The sequence below is a fragment of the Lithobates pipiens genome, unplaced genomic scaffold (assembly GCF_037356315.1).
Source record: "Lithobates pipiens isolate NorthernLeopardFrog02 unplaced genomic scaffold, aLitPip1_a1.2 Scaffold_19, whole genome shotgun sequence".
Lineage (NCBI taxonomy): Eukaryota > Metazoa > Chordata > Amphibia > Anura > Ranidae > Lithobates > Lithobates pipiens.
This window is the reverse complement of record NW_027507764.1, coordinates 137,204,719-137,227,479: the sequence shown is the minus strand read 5'-3', so window position 1 is coordinate 137,227,479 and position 22,761 is coordinate 137,204,719. Positions and strand designations below refer to the sequence as shown.

General features: G+C 41.8%; 1 protein-coding gene across 2 annotated transcripts in view; it reads left to right on the top strand.

Annotated features, from left to right (window-relative positions):
- The window catches only part of GSDME (gasdermin E), a 359,256-nt gene that overhangs the window by 202,821 nt on the left and 133,674 nt on the right, over positions 1-22,761 (top strand). For both annotated transcript variants that reach the window (XM_077491303.1, XM_077491304.1), the window contains exon 6: positions 21,550-21,738. In XM_077491303.1, coding sequence (XP_077347429.1) covers positions 21,550-21,738 — 189 coding nt within the window. The remainder of the gene's footprint in view (positions 1-21,549; positions 21,739-22,761) is intronic.

Below are 22,761 nucleotides of genomic sequence, written 5' to 3'. Positions count from 1 at the left end.
TACAGTATACTATAGATATTGGTAATCAAGGGCTAAAACAAGTTTACAGCTGCAAAGTAGCAGTTGTTTTAAAATAAATCAGCCAGCTTTCCTCTTCTTGGAAGAAGTTATTTGATTGGCTGTTAAACTGGGACCACTAAGACGCATTTCACACCGTCGAGCCTATAGCGTCGGTGGTAAAACGCCGCTATTTTTAGTGGCATTTTACTTTCGGATTTGCAGTGTATTTCGGCCGCTAGCGAGTCGCTTTTACCCCCGCTAGCGGCCGAGAAAGGGTTAAAACCGCCCACAATATGCCGCAATAGCGGCGTTTTGCGGGCGGTAATACAGCGCTGCCCCATTGATTTCAATGGGGAGGAGCGGTAAAGACACCGCTCCTTCACCGCTCCAAAGAAGCTGCTGGCAAGACTTTTCCTGACGTCCTGCCAGCGCAACGCTCTGGTGTGAAAGCCCTCGGGACTTTCACACTGGAGACAAAGGAGCAGCAGTTTGAGGGTGGATTGCAGGCGCTATTTCTAACGCTATAGCGCCTGCAAAACGCCCTCGGAGGGAAAGGGGTCTTAAGATGAATTCAGGATGGAGAGCAGTGGGAGATTGGCGACCTCCCGTCTCTCTTAGCTCTGAGCAATTCCAAGTCCGGAGCTTCAGTATCCCAGTGGCAGTTGTCTGGAAAGCAGCAGATTGGGGATTCACCATCTCTGCTCTCTTTGGACTGAAGGCATTTGGCTACCATTTGGGTTTAAAGTGACACTAAACATGGTTAAAAAAAAAAAGAAATCTATTCGCGTACCTTCTATTTTTCTCGGCCTTCTCCAAATCTACAAATGACTTGGTGACAAATGACCTTACAGAAGTGAGGGTGAAAAGGAGAGGTTCTGGAGCTCACAGAGAACATTACAAGAAGACATGAAGTAGTGGATGTGTATAGATTATTTTTGGAGCATAAAGATTTTCTTTTGTCACTTTTACGCTAAAGCAAAAAACTACAAAAAAGGTTTTTTGTTTTTTAATGCATAGCCTGTTTTACAATATTAGTATTGTTGTTTTTCTTGGTTTCTCAGCACAGGATTTTGAGGCAGGATACGTTTTGTTATATACTAACTCAATTTAGTCTCATCTTTTATATTGTGTTGCAATTTGGAGGTATATTTGTGTTTTCTAAAAATAACTTTGCACTATTTTTAGACCCGGTTCACATAGGGGCGACTTGTCAAACAACTTAGCCACCTGACAAGTCGCACTCCATTCTATACAATGAAACCATTCTAATAAGAGCATCTCAAGTCGCTCTAACTTAGAAAAAGGTTCCTGTACTACTTTGGGGCGACTTTGGAGCAGCTTGCATTGACTTCTATACAGAAGTCATTATGCAAGCCAAGCTGAAGTCTCACTGTACGGGAAGGCTTCAAAGTCGTCTGACTTTGAAGCCACCCCTGTATGAACCGGCTCTTACTGTAAATAATAATAAAAAAAAATGGACCTACCATGTGTTTTTTTTTTAATAAATTTTTTGGAGTTATTAAAATTCTGTTACAAGCCTTAAGGGAGTGAAGAAGTTGCAATAAATACAGAGTTATATTATAAAGATCAACAGGATTACCATATTTTCTAGAGCCTCTTATTTTTAGGCTTTGGATTAGTAATTTTCCAAGTCTGTAATGTACGTATTAGTGTCTGTGTGAAAAATAGAAAAGCTGGTCTTGCAGCTACACAATTAGATGGTAATCTAGGCCAAAGCCTTTTTTAAAGGTTTTGAAAAGAGCTGGGAAGGACTCGAATATCTCATCCTTGGCTCTATTGGGGAGTTTTACTCACTCCGTGACCTGTTTTTTTTTTATAAGGACAGGAACTGAGGGGATATCTTTAACTGGACACACAGAGCAATAAAACGCAGATATAAGTTTCCTGTTTGAAATTGGAGGGGGGGTCACAAAGCCCTCACTTCCTTCTCAGCAGCGACCTGTCATTGGGGCAGCAAATAAGAGCCTTCTCCAACAGGACCACAGACGCCAGTAAAAACCTGTTTCTGAAATCCAAATATCAATTTGTCTATCTTTGCACACTTTTTAGTACAATTCCTCCAAAAATCATGAGGTTCAGATTGTGTTGTATCTTCCCTCATGTTGAGGTTCCACACATCAACTCAAATCAACTCAATCAGGCTTGCTCTGAAGCAGTGGTCTCCAAAAAGTGGCCAGTGGGCTGAATGCAGCCCTTTGCTTGCCTATATTCAGCCATTGGGGCACTGTTACTGCCGCTGATAAGAGGAATTTTTCCTTCCACTGCCACAATATATATATATATATATATATATATATATATATATATATATATATATATATATATATATAATATATAATTTTTACTCCCACTGACCACCAAGCCTGAGACATTGTCTACACCCACTGACACTGGGCCCCATTTTCTACTCCAACTGGCCACATTCCAGGCCCTCCTAGAAAACTGTCCCTTTGTTTAGAAAGTTTGGAGACTCCTGCTCTGGGTGCCAGTCATGGTAAGAATACAGGCGAGAGAGAGAGAGAATATATCATCGGTGTGGTTATTCTCTAGTGGTGCAGAGCTGAAGGATCTGAAATATATTGTCAAGCTATTTATATGGCACAGCAGCACTGTGAATGTAACAGTGTGACTGGAATTGCCCTTTAAGCAGCAGTAGAAATGGGATGACATTGTGTGCTCACTTGTAACATTGGCACATCCTGGGTTACAGTGGGTGGTGAGTGTAGGTGTTCTGATGGCGTCACAAATGCTTTGGTACAAGAACATTTTATTAGCAACATGTCGTATGCCAAGATTTTGCTTACACAGTATGTCTAAAGACTTGGAGGGAGGAGGGCCAGCTAAGAAAAAAGGAGATTTAAAGTGATAATAAAAATGTTGTGTTTTGATAGTATGAGTGATTAAAATTCCTCCTTCTTTTTTAATTTTTTTTAAAGGGAACGGTTTGTGTATTCTGCCTTATTTAACAAAGCATAAACCAGTATGAGAAGTACAGTGATCCACCATTTAAAAATGATCTTTCATTAGCTTCTTTGCTTTAAAGTGGTTGTAAACTTGTACATATACCTAGTGAAGTAACTGGCGTCAGTTGATACACCTAGAAGAAACAAATCCCCCTATATAAGTTTTATAAAAACAGCGGTGAAGAGCTGAAGTTACTCTGAAGAGCTCAGTGAGCTGATTGTAGGGAAGAAACACGCTCCCCCTTCACACAAGAAGCTGTCAATCAGCTGGAGGTCCCTCCCTGTTACCATTTTTCTCTTGGCGTCAGGAAACTTATCAGAAGTAATTCCTGCTGATAGCAGAGGAACGAGACAGCAGGCAGGAATGACCCAGTGCTTTTAACAGTACACACTATAGATGGATATGATTTGTTCATATTTCATGTTTAAGGTTTGAAGCCACTTTAAGTCTGTATTATTCTAGTGTACTGTGCAGTCTAGTATACATATTAAAGTGGTTCTAAAGGCAAAATACATTGTCATTGTCTGCATCAAGGTAAAAAAAAAACTTTCAATAGCCGCATAACCTCCCCCCACTTTGATGAATCAAGACTGGAGAAGACTCAATGTCTCATCCCCGTCTGCAGCAGCTTTTCTCCCCTCTTCCCAGTGATTCTTTTCGGAGGAGATTGACAGGTGGCGAGAAGGAAATGTGACGCTAGGACAGACGCACCTCAACTATGTGCATTGCAAAGGGTTACAGGTTGTTTGCATTGCTTCCCTGTTCACTTGAATGGGTTGCATTCAAAGGCTTGTTGTCCACCAGACATGACGTGGTGTATAATTTTTGCTGTGGGTGCAAAACATCATAACAGTGAGATGTAAACTCCCCCCCTTTTGCTGCCATTTGGTACATAAGAGGTGGCGAAGGGTTGGCTAAAACTGCAGCTTAGCCCCACATATACCTGCTCCCCAACCGCATGTCTAAACTCTGCCTTACACATTATATATATATATAACATTATAAACTTTGCCCAGAATTCAGCTTTATTATATGTTTAAGTCTGATTTGTAAACATTTTATTATACGCTATGCCTAATATTGATAAACTGGGTTTTATTTTAAATTCTGAGAACCGCCTTGCACTTGCTTGAAGCTTCCAATTGAGTAGATGAAAGACAGCACTTAATTTGCTTGTTATAAAAACGCTGGTAGCTTTGCAGTGAGTTTTTCTCGTTCAAAAGTTTTTATTTTATGTTAAAATAAATGACATGTACAGAATATAAGACAAATTATTTGATACCAGAAATAAAAAGACATATTGAAGTACGGATGATATAAAGCAAAGAAGAATTTCAAGATATTGTCGTGGGAATGACAATAAATGGCCTTATATATTTTAGAATTTGAACACATTCTTATAGCTGAGTTTTAAACATTTTAATCCCAAGAAAATATAAATATGTCTAAAAGAAAATATATGATTTTAAAGTTTTGACCATAACTTCTAAAGTATGTTTATAGTAAGTATTATATAGTAAGGGAGGAACATAAAAGGTATATAGGAGGGGAAGGGGAGGGAATAATTCTCCAGAGGAGGTTTTATATATCAGCTAATGTTGTAATTCTATAAAAAATCTTAATCACCATAACAATAAAACTCGGTTATCAATATTATCTGACGTATAATATTTAATCCAGGGTTTCCATATGATATCAAACTTTGTCATCTGGTTTTTATCTATAGCGTCCATTTTAGCATGGATGAAAGATTGATTCATTCTACGTTTGGTTTCTGAAATATTCACCACATCTGTTTTCCACGCATTGGCTATAGTCTGCTTTGCGGCTATCAGGAGTGTAAGAACTAATTTGAATTGTTTCTGATTCAGAAAGGCTGGTTTTAAATTAAGGAGAGCTATAATTGGGTCTGGAAAAATTGGACGATCAAAAAATTTTTATATTATCAGAAAGATCTTTTTCCAAAATGATTGTACAATTGGGCAGTGCCACCAGGTATGTATATAGGTACCTTTTTCTGGACAGCCACGAAAGCAGAGGCCAGTGTTGTCTGTTGAGAATTTGGCGATTCTCGCAGGAACCAAATACCAGCGTGTGAGAACTTTATGCAGTGAGTTTTTCAACATTCTTCAGCATTTTTGCAATAGCGTTTTTCAGCATTAGCATTTCTAAGCTTTTTTTCCCCCAATGAGATCAAAAACTTTAAAAGCTGGTGAGCCTATTTTGATAATTTAACTGCGGTTTTGACGTTAGAGTGTTTTTACAGCTGAAAAACCCCTCTCAGAACCCACTCGTTTTGTTTTGTTTTACAGCCAAAAAACACCCTAGCCAAAAACAGTTGATAACAGCCTATGCCTGCATGGACACATAGGATAACCTTCTAGAGAGTTTTACTGTAGAAAAAACAGTCTGAAGCCAAAAACCGCAGCTGTAAAATGACTTATTATATGAAAAATGAATGCGAGTTAAAACGTTTTTGATTTTTGCATATAGGCTTTAAAAATGTCCTTTGTTGCCTTCAGGCAAAACACTGAATGTAGTAATAAATATGTAAGGGTAAAGTATTTTTGTTTGTGCTTGTATTTTTTCCCCCCTTTCTATGCCCCTCAATACAGGGCACTTACACCCCCTTCCTGCCCAGACCAGCTTTCAGCGCTCTCACAATTTGAATGACAATTACTCAGTCATGCAACACTGTACCCATATGAAATTTGAGTCCTTTTTTTCACACAAATAGAGCTTTTCTTTTGGTGGTATTTAATCAACAGTGGTTTGTTTATTTTTTGTGCTATAAATAAAAAAAGACCTTAATTTTGTGAAAGAAATGCCTTTATACTGCTGCATAGCTTTGGTTAAAATAACCCAAATGAGTGTATATTTGGTCTTTGCGAAAGTCATAGGGTCTGCAAACTATGGTGCCAATCACTGAAAATTGATCACGTCTGATCAGGCCTTCAGCACATCAGGTGTATCTCATTTCTTGAGACACGAACAAGTCAGGAAAGTACAAATATCCCCCAAATGACCCCTTTTTAGAAAGTAGACATTCCAAGGTATTAAGTAGCATGTTGAGTTTTAATTTTTCCCACAGTTCTTTGCCAAATGAAGATTTTATTATTATTATTATTTTATTATTATTTTTTTTATTTTTATTTTTTTACAAAATTGTCATTATCAAGTTATTTCTCAGGTACAGCATATGCATTCAACAGATTACACCCTAAAATACATTCTGCTACTCTTCCTGAGTATGGAAATCAGGGCCGGACTTACCATTGGGCGTGACTGGGCTCAAGCTCATGGGCTCCGCCCAATAGGAGGCCCCGCTGAGATACATAGCCAAGTGTACTCGGCTCTGTTCAGCTCCGCTCACAGTCACGCCCAGTCCCGCCCTATGTTGGACACTCGGCTGTGCTCTCTGCCTCTGGACTGTTATCAGTTAGCATTGTTCCCTGCAATCTCGGTGAACTACAAAACACCTCCCCTTTTATGGAGAAGAGGAAGGTGTTATGTGGTCCAAACATACTCTTTTCTGGGGGGGACAATGCTGTACAGTACAGTTGTCCCCTAGGACATGATGTGTTTAGTAGTAGCAGATTTACCAGGTTAAAATAAAGGGGAAAAAAGTGTGAAAAAAGAAAACAAATGTGGCCACCACATCTAAGGACGGGTAAGCTGCAATATTGTCAATTCTTGGTAGGACTAATGAATAATTGCTTTAAAGTGTCCAAAATGTTCCATTCTACCGACTGCAGGAGTATTCTGCTGTTGGAGGTTTATCCTAAATTTCACTTTAAGTGTATTTTCAAACTAAGGAGCTGTGAGGGCTTGTTTACACGTGCATTGGCCTCTAAAGCGTGATCTGCGGTGGAATGCTTTTCAGAGGGTGTTTGACAGGCAGTGATGAGGGGATGTTACCTCTTTTCCAACTGCATTGCAGGGCAGTTACATCATGGTCCCTTTTCTTAAAGTGGTTGTAAACCTCAGACATGAATAATGAACAAAGCACATCCTTCTACACTGTGTACGTGTTACTATCCAAAATGCGAAGTGTGACTTCTCTGTGCTGTTTCAGAGAGCTCCAGAACACAGCCTGTAATTAACAGCTGTGCATCTTCCCTGTGTAGGGGGGGTCCACATTTTCACAGCTCTTACTGTGAAGAAACCTTTCCGTATTCGGAGATTAAATCTTTTTCTCTAGACGTACCCTCCCGTCCCCTCCAGTCCCCTCCAGATTCAGAACTTTCCTTACCGGACTCTGTAGTGGGTGACTTTAGATCTCTGCCCCCTGCTTTCTAGAGCTGAGATGCTGTGTAAAATGTGTGTGTTTTTTTTTTTTTTTTTTTTTTTTTTTTTTTAGAAGGCCGTAGAGGGCTGCAGATAAACGGGCACAACTTATTTAAGAAGATTTGTTTCCTCTGTGTATCATAGGCAGGTCATTTCAAAGGGGTATATCCAAGGGGTTTTCAAGCATTTTAAAGCATTGTGGCTGTGGCAAGTATGCAAACCTGTTTGGGATGCCTTTGTAGCTTAACCACTTAAGGGCCTAGTCTATTTCTGACACATATTTCTTACAAGTTAAAATCTGTATATTTTTTATGTGAAAATTACTTGAAACCCCCAAACAGTTAGCCCGATTTTCTTGTATATTGAGAAAGATGATGTTATGCCAAATAAATGGATACCTAACCTTTTAAGGTTTAAAATTGCACACACTTGTGGAATGGAGACAAACTACGGTACTTAAAAATCTGTACAGGCGACGCTGTAAAAAATTGTAAAGGTTACCTGTTTAGAGTTAGAGGAGGTCTTATGCTAGAATTATTGCTCTCACTCTGATTGCGGTGATACCTCACGTGTGATTTGAACACAGTCTAAATTTGCGGCTGCGACTTGCGTATGCATTTTCTTTGGTGCACGAGCACGTGGGGATGCTTAAAATTTTCTTTTTTTTCATATTTATTTTTCTCTAGTTGTCTGCCCAGGACAGCACTAGATAGAGAGGCTCCACCTCCAGAGGCAGGAAACACAAGGATTAAATCCATAAAGGGCGGCTCCCGTCCCTCTTCCCTAGTCTGTTTCCTTCACTGGTGGAGGAGGCTCGATGGAGCTCTTGTCTTCCCCCCCCCCCCAGGACCTAGGACTGCCTGGGGGGTGGGAGGGGAGAGGAGGAGAGGGAGTTCTGCAAAGTACCTTTGGTTATGGTGGATCATGGGTCAGGCATAAGGCAGGCTGAGACTGGTATTTTTCCTCCACATCAACCCGTCGCTGGACGCTCCCCGCATTGTGTTTGTAGCAAGGGGAATGTTCCCTCAGCTGGCCGGGTACTGATCTGGCGTGAGTACGGCAGGGGAGGGCGGAGTTCGGGCCTTTGTAACGTATAGAGGAGGGTGGGGGATTTCTGGCGCATGACTTCTGTTTCTTGGTCTCGCGAGGAGCATGGACACCGGATCCATAGCGGTCTATTCAGAAAGCCAGCCACAGCCGCTGACCATCCTGGATCCACCAATGGCGCAGTGCTTCAGGAGGACATATACCCAGCAGAGCAGCATGGCAGTGGTGCCAGCCCAGCTCAGGTAGTCAGAAACAGGGTGATTTGGCCGACAAGGGGTGTTGGTGGAGTTGGACTCGGTGCAGGTCGCTCTCCCACGGCTGGTGGGGGTGCATATGGGTGTCGTGGGAGACGCACGTATTGTTCATGGTAACTGACAGCAATATCGATTTTTGATTGTTCTTTTCTCCTTCTCTTGCTTCAGGCTCAGCCCAAAGAACCAGAGAAGTCGGGGGGAGGAGGTGTCCGTCTTGTACAACTAAATTCATAGATGGGTGGAACACACCGCTCTGTAAACCTTGTATTGATAAATTGGTATACAAGGAGGCAACGGAGGCATGTAAAGAATTGATTTGATTTCTGGCATTAAAGAAATGAAGGCTATAAAATCAATGCTGTCGAACCTTGAAACCCCAAAATAACCAGACGAAGTTCCCACCCGCTTCAACCCCAGAGGAATCAGATTCTCTGTAGGAGCTAAGTGAAACAGCATCATCCAAAGATACTCCAAGCCAGGGGACAAGGTCACCTAGATACAGGCTCTCGCTCAACGAGGTGGACGCCTTATTGGGGGTGATTTATGAGACACTAGATATTAAAGGTGTGACCTCCCAGAAGGAAATTTTAGATTCCCTACCCATGCTGCACAAGGCAGCAGTTGAGTCGGTCAAGCTATCGGCAAAAGCTGCAGCCCTAGTAAATTCTTCTTGCAGGGCTCTATGGTTAAAATCCTGGTCGGGGGACCTGGCCTCAAAAGTAAGGCTTTGAGGGAGACCTCTTATTAGGACAAGATCTAGAGAAAGTTCTAGACTGAACTGCTGACAAGAAGAAAGATTTTCCTATTAAAAATAAGAATGCTGCAGGAAAACTTTTTTTTTTTGCTCCCAAAGGCAAGGGTGGTCGCAGGGGCAAACTACTAAGGGGTCAGCCACTAAAACAGTGGGGAAGGGGGAAGCAGAAAGTTATCCTGTTTTCCTCTCCTAAGAAAACCACAAAATATCAATGACTCCCTGTGGGAGGGAGATTGGGGTAGTTCTTCCCACAGTGGGAAAAGACTACCCCAAATGGATTTATACTGAGGATAATCAGGGAAGTCTATTGAATTCAGTTCAAGGGCGCTCTGCCCGCAAGGGCGTTCATAACCACCTCTCCCAGGGGTCCTCAGAAAATGACAGCCTTGTTCTAAATTGGCGACTTGATAGACCAGCGGATCTTTATTCCAGTGCCACGGCGAGAAATAAACCAGGGTTTCTAGTTGCAAGTTTTCGTGGTACAGAAACTGTCAGGGCAAATTCCGCCTAATATTGAACTTGAAGTCACTGAACAAATAGGGGATCTACAAGAAAATTTGGATGGAAACAATCTTTTTTGTCGATTCTTCCCCCAGATTGCTTCATGGCTTCCCTCAATCCGAGGGTCGCTTATTTGCACATCCCGTTCCACAAAAAATCTCAAAAGTTTTTGATGGTGGCAATCAAGTAAAGGGGAAAGAAGGTCCGACATCTCCAATTCAGGGCCCTGCCAATCAGCCTGTCGTCCTCCTTCCCCAGGATTTTTGCAAAAGTCCTGACTGTGGCATTGGCCCCCCCTGAGACTAAAAGGAATCTCAGTTCCCTTACTTAGATGACCTTTTATTTTTTGGACCCTCTGCGCTCCAAAGAGACCTGTGGGTGGCCATTTCCTTTCCTGGAAGAGCTGGGGTAGTTGATAAACAGGGAGAAATCAAACCTAACCCCAGCACAGGCCCTTTATTACCTATGGTACTTGGTGACGCAGAAGAACTATCTCACAAAGGAGAAAGTAGAAAGGTAGAGGCGACGGCAGCCTTTTTTTCAGAACAATCTGGCAGTATCCATCTGTTTGGCCATTTCAGGTCTAGGTCTTCTGGCATCAACAATTCCAGCAGTACTGTGGGCAAGGGCCCATTTCAGCTGTCTCCAGGCCAATAACCTGAACAGCTGGGATGGGACACAGGAATCGCTGGACGTGACCTTCCGCCTTTCTCCGAAGACCAAGAGGTCTCTGTGGGGGTAGAGAAACAAAGAGAACCTTGTGCACGATCTACAATAGTCTCTTTCAGTGTCCCTCTGTATCACAACGGATACCAGTGCCTTTTGATTTTTCACCTATGCTACTTATTCCCCTGGTCCTAGGAAAGTTTGTTCAAGAGAGCACCACAATGATCCTAGTGGGTCCCGTATTGGCTGAAGAGGCAATGGTTCACCACACTGCTAAGCCTCATGCTGCCCGAGAGGGAGGATTTGCTGTCTCAGGGCCCAGTCCTGTTGCCAAAAATACAGTCTGAAATTGTCAGCTTGGTGTCTGAGGAAAGCCTCTTGAAGTCTAAGGGGCTCTCGGATAGGGTAGTATATTCAATTCTTTCCAGTAAAAAGAAGGTAACCCAAGCAATTTGTTAATTTTTTTTCATTCATAGATGGACACCAAGAAGGTGTCTTGCAGAGGTATTCCAGCCGTCTTGTAGTTTTTACAAGATGGCGCAGACCAAGGACTGGCCATTAGTACACTGAAAGTTCAGGTATTGGCCTTTTCTGTTTTTTTTATTTATTTATTTATTTATTTTTTGGAGCAACCCCTGGCGTTAGACCCGCTAGTCAGCAGGTTCTTTAAGGGGTTATCCAGGATTGGGCCAATTCTGTTCAAGATTCTGCCAAAGTGGGATTTGTCGATAATAATACAAGGATTGGATAAAACGTTTGAAAGAGAAAGAGCTGTCCTTAAATTGGGCCACTCTCAAACCTGTCTTTTTAGTGGCAATCTCCACAGCCAGGCACATTAGCGAGCTGCAGGCACTTTCTATTAAAGAGCCTTTCCTGCACATTTTTGAGGACAGACTGGTATTGCGTACAGACCCGGGATTCTTGCCTAAGGTGGTCTAAATTCCACAGGACTCCAGAGATTGTTTTTCCTTCTGTCTGTGCGTCTCCAACCAATCCAAAAGAAGCAGAATTCGACCAACTGGAAGTGAGGGCCTGTGTCTTGCGTTATTTGGAATTGTCTGAAGGCATTCAAAAGTCCAATGGCCTTTTTATTTTACATTCTGGGAAAAAATTGGGACTCCAAGCTTTCAAAGGCACAATTGCACGGTGGATCAAACAAGCTATTGTGCAAGCTTACAAGATCATAACTGGTTTCCGACCAGCCACCGCAGTTATACTGTGGCGTGTTGGCTCCCCTGGGCGAGCTGTTGTACGGTAGCTGCACGTTGGCTCTTTAAGACTCTGTAAGAGGCGCGTGTCCTCAGTATGCCCCCGGAGTCAATGCGATGACTGTTGGGGGCACCTACGATCGCTCCTGACAGACTGGGATCTGTGTATGTAAACGCACAAATCCTGGTTCTGTCAGGGGAGAGGAGACAAATCGTGTGTTTATACGAAGTATGAACAAAGATTGGTCTCCTCCCCTAGTCAGTCCCATCCCCCCCACAGTTAGAACACACCTAGGGAACACAGTTAACCCCTTAATTGCCCCCTAGTGTTAACCCCTTCCCTGTTAGTGACAGTTATACAGTAATCCATGCATTTTTTTTAGCACTGATCGCTGTATAAATGTCACTGGTTCCAAAAATGTGTTGAGTGTCTGATTTGTCCACCACAATATGACAGTACCGCTAAAAATCACTGATCTCCACCATTGCTAGTAATAAATAAATAATAAAAATGCTATAAATCTATTCCCTATTTTGTAGCCACTATAACGTTTGAGCAAACCAATTTAATATATACGCTTTCTGCAATTTTGTTTACCAAAAATATGTAGAAGAATACATATTGGCCTAAACTGAGGTAAAAAAAAAAAATGAGATATTTATTATAGCAAAAAGTAAGCTGTGTTTTTTTTATTTTTTTTTATTTTAAATTGTTACCATTCTTTTGTCCATAGCGCAAAAAATAAAAACTGCAGAGGTGATCAAATACCACCAAAAGAAAGCTCTATGTAAAAAAAAGTGACCGGGCAATTGTCAGTTAAAATGACACAGTGCCATATCGCAGAAGATGGCCTGGTCAGGAAGGGGGTAAATTCCTTCCGGAGCTGAAGTAGTTAAAGAAGGAATGCTCTTTTTTCCCCCCATGGCTTACCCCACATGGGTGCCTTCTGCTTCTTGGGCTGAGCGAGCTGGAGCGACACCAGAACAAATTTACTGAGCAGCGACATGGTCAAGCTACTCTACATTCGCGAAGCATTATAGATTGGAACTTATCTCAGTGCAAGACAAGCATTTGGGAGAAAGGTGCTCCAGGCAGTAGTCCCAACCCCCCCCCCCAAATCTGGTAAGTTCTCGTTGATCCTCTCTAGTGCTGCCCTGGACAAATGACTAGAGAAAAACAGAGTTAGTCTTACTGGTAACTCTGTTTCTGGGAGTCGTCCAGGACAGCAGGGATTCCCTCCCTATATGCTGATATAACCCTGGAGTGTTTGTTTCTGAAGTTGTACCGGGAAAGTTCTTGGATAAATGACTGGGGAAGAGGGATGGGAGCCTCCCTTTATGGATTTAATCCGATCCTTGTGTTTCCTGCCTCTGGAGGTGGAGCTTTTCTCTCTAGTGCTGTCCCTTTAAAAAAAAAATCTGATCCCTTTTATTGCTATCACATGGAATGTAAACATCCCTTGTGACAGTAATAGGTGGTTTTAATATATTTTTTTTAATCGGCGCCATTGGTTGCTTCCAGGTTTTTGCATCGGAGACCCGATCAAAGCCAATTTTGGCTTTATTTGGATCTCCGGCCAGCTGGCGGACTTTCCGGCTGGTCGCTCGGGTCTCCTGGTGGGACGGGAGCTTCAGGTAGGATGGGAGGGGGGCATCCCTTCCCGTGCCTGGTGATAACGGCCAAGCGGCTGCTGAGCTGCATCGGTTGTTCTCACTAGAAAGCCAACCGCCAGCTCTGAAAAATTGTACCAGGTACATCCACTTCCTCAAAGCGACATACAGCTACGTTTCACATGAAGTGGTTAAAGTGGTTGTAAACCTCAGACATAAATTATGAACAAAGCATATTCCTCTATAGTGTGTACCAAGTGTAATTTCTGTCTGCTGCTTTGTTCCTCTGCCATCAACATGAGTTACTTCTGAAAGGTTTTCCTGACACCAAGAGAGAAAGGGGAGGGCTCTCAAGCTGAATGATATCGGCACATGCGCACTGACACAACCTGAAGGAATAACAGGTATGTGCCATTGCTTCAGTGAGTGTGCTCTTACTGCGCCCATGCGCGGGAGTGACGTCTTTGCGGCTCCGGCCAATCACAGCGCCAGAGCCGCGATACCCGGAGGTAACCCCTGGGAGTGATGTTGGCCGCTGTAGCGGTGTACAGGCACAGCAGAGAGGGCTTCGATCTCAGGTGAGTATTACATAATGAGCTAGTATGCTATGCAAACTAGCTCATTATGCCTTTGTCTTGCAGGTGTTATTTTGTTTTATCTTTTTTTTACAACCACTTTAAGGAGGGTGTGTTGGGCAGCTCAACTGCCTGTTTTTAGCACGCTCCAATCGCTAGTGTAAACTTGGCCAAACTCTGAATGATTTGTACTATTTGTATATTGTAAGAAATGAATGTCATGAAACTGAAACTATCCTAATTTTCTGTTTTTATTACATAATTTAAATAGAACACAGGACATAATAAAATTCTAAAGAAGTATATAAACTTCCTGGCAAATCAAGCTAATAAAAAGGGATTACATAAAATCAGCAGAAGAGTGCTAGTCATTAACCACTTCCAGATAGGCGTACGCCGATGTACGAAGGCAGAATGGCACGGACAGGCCAATTTTCCGCCGTGCCGTCGCGTGTGTCCGATCACATAAACAAGCATCTCCCTGTTCTGCCTAGCAACAGTGACACTCATCTCTGCTCCCTGTGATTGGAGCAGAGATCAGTGATGTGTAAAACACAGCCATGCCCCCCACAGTTAGCAACACGCCCCTAGGACACACTTAACACCTACACTGCCACCTAGTGGTTAACCCCTTCACTGCCAGTGTCATTTACACAGGAATCTGCATTTGTATAGCACTGATTGCTGTATAAATGACAGTGGTCCCAAAAATGTCCGATGTGTCCACCATAATGTCGCAGTCACAATAAAAATTGCTGATCGCCGCCATTACTAGTAAAAAAAAAAAAAATTAATAAAAATTAATAAAACTATCACCTATTTTGTAAAAGCTATAACTTTTGAGCAAACCAATCAATAATCGCTTATTTATTTTTAACCAAAAATATGTAGAATACGTATCGGCCTAAACTGAGGAAAAAAAATTTTTTATACATTTTTGGGGAATATTTATTATAGCAAAAAGTAAAAAATAATGCGTTTTTTTCCCAAAATGTTTGCTCTTTTTTATAGGGCAAAAAATAAAAACCGCAGGGGTGATCAAATACCACCAGAAGAGAGCTATATTTGTGGGGAAAAAAGGAAGTCAATTTTGTTTTGGGAGCCACATCGCACGACCGCACAATTGTCAGTTAAAGCGACGCAGTGCCGAATCGCAAAAAGTCGTCTGGTCTTTGGCCAGCAAAATGGTCCGGGGCTTATGTGGTTAATATATATCATTACTGGTACCATTTTAGCAGCTATTCTAAAATGGCAGTGACTGCTGGACCAACTATTACTGCTATATTAGAATATTTGGTGTTGTACCAGTGGATGTTGTTTTTACTGTGCTTTTAAATAAAATATTGTATAGTTCTTGTTTAGTATCTATAGTTCCTATGCTGCTGTATACTACAAATTCGCTGCCACTTCCAAATTTTAGTATTTAGTATTTGATCACCACTGGGTTTTTTTATTTTTGTGATATAAATGAAAAAAAGACAGAAAATTTGAAAAAAAAACTATTTTCTACTTTCTGTTATAAAACATATCCAATAAAATCAGATTTCTTCATAAATGTAGGCCATAATGTATTCTGCTTCTTGTCTTTGGTTAACAAAAATCCCAATTGGTGTATATTGGTTTTGGCTACAGAGCTGTTATGAATTAATTCAGACACATGGTACATGGTGCTTGGATTGGCCCAGGTTCCATGTGATAGCTGTGGGCCAATCACAGCACAGGAACCACAGCTGAATTAATTCATAACAGCTTTGTTGACATTGTGATCATGTGATTGCATAGCGATCACATGATCACCGGGCCCAGAGTACGAGGATCCACAATCCGTTGTGTCCAGTGAACAAACCGGTTGGTGGGAGTGGGCCGCAGCGATCTTCTAAATCTGCTACAGGCACATGACGTACCGGAGCATTATTGTACCACATGCCACCCCTCCGCATATGTACTGTGGTGGGTCAGCAGTTGGTAAAGTAGTGCCATCTGAGCGCCGAGATCACGGACATCCAATTTTGTTTTCAGCCTTGTCCCTTGTGCACAGAGATTTCTCTAGATTCTCGCAATCTTTTGATGATATTATGTACCATAGATGATGATCTATTTAAAGTATGTTGCAATATTACGTTGAGGAACAGTCTTCTGAAATTGGACAATTTTTAGAAGCAGTTTTTCACAGATTGGTGAACCTCTGCCAATCTTCTGAGACACTCTTGGGTTGGTTTACTAAAACTGGTGAGTGCAAAATATTGTGCAAATCTGCATTGTTGCCAATCCGCTTCTAACTTCAGCTTGTTTAAGCTTTTACACAAAAAAAAAAAAATGGAATCTGGTGTCTATGCAGATTTTGCACATTCCGGTTTTAGTAAATCTACCTCTCTGACTCTCTAAGATGCCCTTTTTATACGCAATCATGTTACTGAGCTGCTGCCAATTAGGACCAGTTCCCACCATAGAAACGCAGTCCAGATGCTTTTCTGCATGTGTATTGTTGATGCGTTCCAGTGCGTTTTTGATGCAGTCCAGTGCTTTTTACCCCCCCCCCCCCACTCTTTTGTCTTCACTTTAAATAAGGACGTGTGTTCCAATGCATTTTTGGTGTGTTCCAGTGCATTTTTGATTAGTTTTACAGCGTTCCAGTACAGGAAAAATGCAGCATGTTCTACTTTTTTTATGGAACTGGATTGCACTGTAACTGCAAGGACTGGTGTGAACTATGCCATTGAAAACCATATAACCTACTTTCCATAAATTTTTATGCAAAAAAAAAAGTGCATGTGGTGTGAACTGGCCTTAAATGGTTTGTAAAATGTTCTTCCAGCTCTTTCTTGTTAGTACCACTTACTTTGCCAGCTTTTTTTTTTTCCCTGTCCCAATTTTTGAGACCTGTTACTGCCATCAATTTCAAATAATTCCAAATGGTCCTATAAAAAGCAGTACTTGAACCTGGAATAAGGGGACACTTGGATGTTAGTGCAAAAGTATATTGGACAATACTTGATTGTTCTTTTTACAAGTGAACTGATACGGCTGTAATTACCTCAAGCATAAATGATTAACGCAGATCCTAATGTGGGTGTTTATTGCCACTTTTAGCAAGCTGCTAGCAGGCTTTTAACAAGCTTCAAGAAGTGCTGAAGTTTGCTAGAAGCTTGTTTTTAAGTGGAGATCCACACCCCTATTAGGGTCTGTGTTTATCATTTACAAACTGGAGCGGAATGGCACTTTAAAAGCTTCAAAAGGATTGCTGAAAGCTCTACAAATGTTTTGTCAAAGCTTGCTGTTCACACTGCTCTTATACAAACCAAAATCAGTGTGAAACAGGTCTTGGATTCACTGTACATGTTAAAATCTGAACAATCTCTTTTAGATGTAACAACTACTATGTTGTGTGAGGGCCTGTCTGGATATAAATTGATTGGATAGTTTAGGTAGGTCCTCATATTATACAGTTTTGGTAAATTCTAAGTTGATTGTACAGAGATTGTGTGTTTAGATTGTAACGTGTATGGTGCCCCTTAGAGAAGAGTTCTGGGATTAGGTGATCCTTGCTAAAATTTGCTGTGTGCTTACTATAGAGATGGATGTATGACTTGGGGCTAATGCCCATGATAAACAGTCCAATGCATCTGCGAAGACATATCCAATGGCTCATGTGCAAGGCCCATTTTAGCAGCAATGCATTGTATTTTTGTCACAGTCTAATACTAGCATAGTAAATCTTATAAGCTCTCTGCTTACATCTTATTGACTGCCATTGTAAAAGAAAATTGCAGTCACTGACCGGCAAAATCAGCCTCTCTTTTTCTCTTTGCCTCTCCTCAACTCCTCTGATTGTGAAATGGAACAGTCCTCAGATGCAACTTTTGCGTATAACTGTCATAGCTTACCTGGAAGTGGCTAGCACTTATAGCCTGCGACGTTTTTGGTGGATCCATAAAAAGTAAGGTATGCACCAGATGCACTCATTACACAGTACAACCACTTACGCTTTTCTGCCTACACGGCCGTAGTTACAGCTATCACTAAGACTGTGTTAACCGAAATGTGTAAGCTGCTGTACTGTGTGTTCAAGAATTGACTTCAATAAAGAAATTTTGGAAGAGAGCTCCAGTGCTGGGTATGTTGTCCCAGGAAAGCGGATGGCTTGAGTATCATATATGGAATGTGGGACTTAGAGCATGTAAACCCAACATTCCATATCTCTGATATGTGCCTGCTGTACCATGCAATTGTATGGGGAAATATCCTGTTTTTTGTATTGCTTCCTTTATGAGAAATCCCTGGTGTTCCTGCCAGTTCCTCTGCTTTTCTATTAAAAACTGACCACACTAAGCAGGAGAACACACCGCGGTCCATTCGCTAGCTGTGCTGGTAACTCAGCCTGCTCTCCTCCAATGATCAGACCTGTCCTGACCTCCCTCTCCTGCCATTCACTGGGAAGATCATTGTGTTTTTTCTTCACCCCCTCCCAGCTCTTATGCAGCTGAGAACAGAGGTTATGTGGTGATGTAGGAAAAAAAAATATATATATATGCACACAAATGTGCATATGGCCGCAGCCACCGAATTGTGTGTGAAAACCCCCTGTCTTATTTTACAATTTGATTGGGGACTCTGAAGATGGCATATTTTATTCTGAGTTTTCAGAGCCAACAATTTACACACAACTTTACGTACCATATATTCATAGAAGCCTAGAAAAGTGACAGCAGAAAAAAGACAGAGTGGTCCATCGGGTCTGCCTGGTTTTCTTTCTTTCTTTCTTTCTTTTTTTTATTTTTTGTCCCTCAATGGCGTTCAAATACAAATGAATAGCATTCAGATGTTATCCACCCAGGGGCTTGGCAGACATAAACTGTGTTTTTATTTGAAGCATCCATGAGTTAACCTTGAGCTTCTATAAGAACGGGAGGAGTCTGCTGCTCATCTGTGAAGTGGTATGTACACGGGCATGCGTCTCCTCACTGCAGCTGTCACAGTGTGTGATGTCATTTTTACCTCGGCCTGTGGTGAGGGCTGTGTGAGAACAGCATGGAGTCTGGCAGTGTGTGAGGATAATGAACGGTTTTCTTTCAGAGCCAATTTATATTACCAGCACAAGAATCATGACACAACTCTTCTCATGAACATCTAACAATACACATCACTTCTACATTATGGGCTTTTTTTTTTTTTTTTTTTAATGTGGCTGTTTTATGCTTTGGATGTAAGTGATCATTTACTTTCAGTAGGATTTGAATAATTGTGGTAACGTTTTCTGAACCTAATTCTTGATGCTGCATTTCTACATGCATACTATTTCATATTTGGATTACATAGTTCATATCAAGAGTCATAAAAACTCTCTGGTCTACATCTATATGTTAGGAAGCAGGCATGTACTGGCCATCGGGACTACCGGGAGATTCCCGGTGGGCCGATGGCTCAGTGGGCCGGTCTGGTGCAGTCCTGGAGCCGCTCCTCTCTGACAGTGAGTGATTTCGATTTCACTCACACTTCAGTCTCCGAGATATGCTGGAGAGAGCATTAGGCTTTCTGCTCCCTCCAGCCTGCAGGGGGAGATAGACACGGTCAGCAGACTTTCCTTCCTCTCTCCCCTATCGCTTGTTATCACATGACTGGAGAGAGGAAGAAGAAAGGCTGCCTTTAGAACCGTGAGTACATGTGGGAGGGGGACACTCTGATGCAAGGAACTGGTGGTGGGACTCTGATGCAAGGAGCTGGTGGTGGGACTCTGATGCAAGGAGCTGGTGGTGGGACTCTGATGCAAGGAGCTGGTGGTGGGACTCTGATGCAAGGAGCTGGTGGTGGGACTCTGATGCAAGGAGCTGGTGGTGGGACTCTGATGCAAGGAGCTGGTGGTGGGACTCTGATGCAAGGAGCTGGTGGTGGGACTCTGATGCAAGGAGCTGGTGGTGGGACTCTGATGCAAGGAGCTGGTGGTGGGACTCTGATGTAAAGGGGATGCTGATGGGACACTCAAAACGTAAGTGGGCCGGTCTGGATGACGTCCAGGGCCGAATTTCTGTCCCAGTCCAGCCCTGTTAGGAAGTATAATTGAATTTGTGCTTATAGATTAAAAAAGAAGTACAGCCAAAGCTCGTTTGGCTGTACTTCTGTGGATCACAGGAGTGCAGTTTGTTCTGCACTCTTGTGACCCATTTTCAGCAGACAGCGGGCTGAAAACAGAGCTGGTCCAGGCTCGGTCAAGATTGTGACAATGAAGTCTGGATTCGCCCACATGCCTGGACCAACACGCAGCTCAGCCTCTCAGCGAGCCACTGAGAGCTTGAGCTGTCCGCTCCCACCCCCTCCACTGCCCAGCACTCTAGTGAGCGCAAGGGGGGGGGAGAGAACTCAGGGAGCCCTAAGAACCAAGCAATCAGTGGTGTTTTTTCACTCGGTTCTCAGTGTTAGAGCCACCTAGACAAGTACGATTAGAAAAAATAATAAATATATAGATGTAATTTTCCCATACTTCTCTTTTAATGATCTATGCTCTATTGGCCTTAAAACATGTATTTATAGCAAACAAAAACTGTACTACATTACATTTTACCAATCCTTGGATGTTCATTAATAAAAATAATTTCAGGCCTTTTTAATGTTATGTTTTAAGGCGACAACGCTCACTCTCAATACTGTATCTATGAAGTAGCTGCATTCTGTCTAGGTTGCTCACTACTGATTTTGAATTACAGAGTACCTTCTTTAACCCATACCTTAGAGGTGGGGGGGGGGGGGTGTAAAAAGGGCAAGGCTGATAATAGTGATTGAGATTCATCCAGTTTAGCACGGGCAGCGTTTACTAGGTTTTATAGCATGACCAACGGGCAATTTTGTTTTTGACCTATTGAACAGATATAACAAAATACTTTTAAAGCTGAAGTTTAAAATGCTTATACTTTCTTTCCTGGGTCACCACCCCCCCCCCCCCCCCCCATCCCCCAATCAACTTGCTAATATTTTCAATACTTTTCCTTTGTTGTCATGATGTATTTTAGGCCCAGTGACGCCATCACTGGCTCTCTCTGCAACTCCATGCAATTAAACCTATGATGGCTGGTGGGAGGGGCTATTAAGATGCTGTACATCGCTTTATGAAAGCATCAAAGCACCCTGCCCCATTCCAAGAGCCCTCACCCCTGATGCAAGGAGTGGGCTGGCTCTTGGGGAACATTATGCAAATATCAAAATGCCTAGGTGGTTGGGTGTCTGGAGAAATGGGCATTACTAGGCAGACTGCATTTGCATGTAGACAGTCATGGGTAACATCCACATGTGACCAGCTATTTAGCTAGATGGGAAAGAAAAATCTTTGTGTTTCACCAGCATTAGAGAAGCCTGCAAAACTGATATTCTGTTTCCCTATGTGAACTTAACAGGCTATAGAAGTATTCATTGTGACCAGTGGGAAATGTTAAAATATTTGCTTTAGTGAGCAACATAAGTAATACTGATGTCTTAAATGACTTAAAAATGTTAATGTTTCACTGCTTTGTCCAGGTAAGTAAATTGCCTTAATCCAGCATTGCATGACGTGGAGTAAGAAACAGCAACCATTCAGTCATTTTCACTGGTCTGATGTGATTAAATTGGTATAAAAAATGTCATATAATGTTCTAATAATGCCTGCTTCACATTTTGTTTTTTTCCTCCAACAGAATTCTGTTTGTTATCTGAAATACAAGGAGGCTTTGAGAAAGAAAGCATTAAAAAGGATGAGCATGCAGAGCCACTGCTGAGTAGCACTGTGTCGTTGTTTGACTGGGACATGGTGGATTTATCCAGAAATATCTCTGTGGATGGAAAGGCTGTTCCAAGCAGCGTTTCTGTGTCTGTCATAAAACAAGGTGAATTAGAATGAAGATTAGCCCCATTTCTTGTATCTGAGAACTTCTATTTCCATACCAATTTATCTGCTTTCCATACTATGCTATTAAACCACTTCCTTTTTATATGAAGCAGGTTCGCTTGCATGTGAAGGGTGAGAAAGAGTAACAAGACTGATAAATGTAAAAATAGCTGACAGACAAATGTCTCTTTTAGGGTCTTGTTTGTCTCAATGGCCACAGAATAGATATGGTCTGGTAAGAACTGGTTTTGAAATGTTTTCAGACAAAATAAACCTAGTCAGTGTTACTAGTTTTAAATGATGTCTGAGATGATGTGTCACGTGATGAGCTTTGTCCTTCCCCCCTCCCTCCTTTCTCTTTAACCACTTAAGTACCCAAATTAAATTTGTGTCCTTTTCTTCCCACAAATAGAGCTTTCTTTTGATGGTATTTGATTGCCTTTGCGATTTATTTTTTATTTTTTTGCGATATAAATGGAAAAAGACCGAAAATTTTGAAAAAAAAAAAGATATTTTCTACTTTTTGTTATAAGAAAAATTGAATAAACTCAATTTTAGTCATACATTTAGGCCAAAATGTATTCAGCCACGTGTCTTTAGTAAAAAAAAAAAAGTCAATAAGCATATATTTATTGGTTTGCGCAAAAGTTATAGCGTCTACAAACTAGAGTACATTTTCTGGAATTTACACAGCTTTTAATTTATGACTGCCTATCTCAATTCTTGAGGTGCTAAAATGGCAGGGCAGTACAAACCCCCCCAAATGACCCAATTTTGGAAAAATTGCCCCCAAGGAAATTGCTGAGAGGCATGTTGAGCCCATTGAATATTTTTTTTTTGTCCCAAGTGATTGAATAATGACAAAAAAAAAAAGTTTACAACAAGTTGTCACTAAATGATATATTGCTCACACATGCCATGGTTATATGTGGAATTGCACCCCAAAATACATTTTGCTGCTTCTCCTGAGTACGGGGATACCACATGTGTGGGACTTTTTGGGAGCCTAGCCACGTACGGC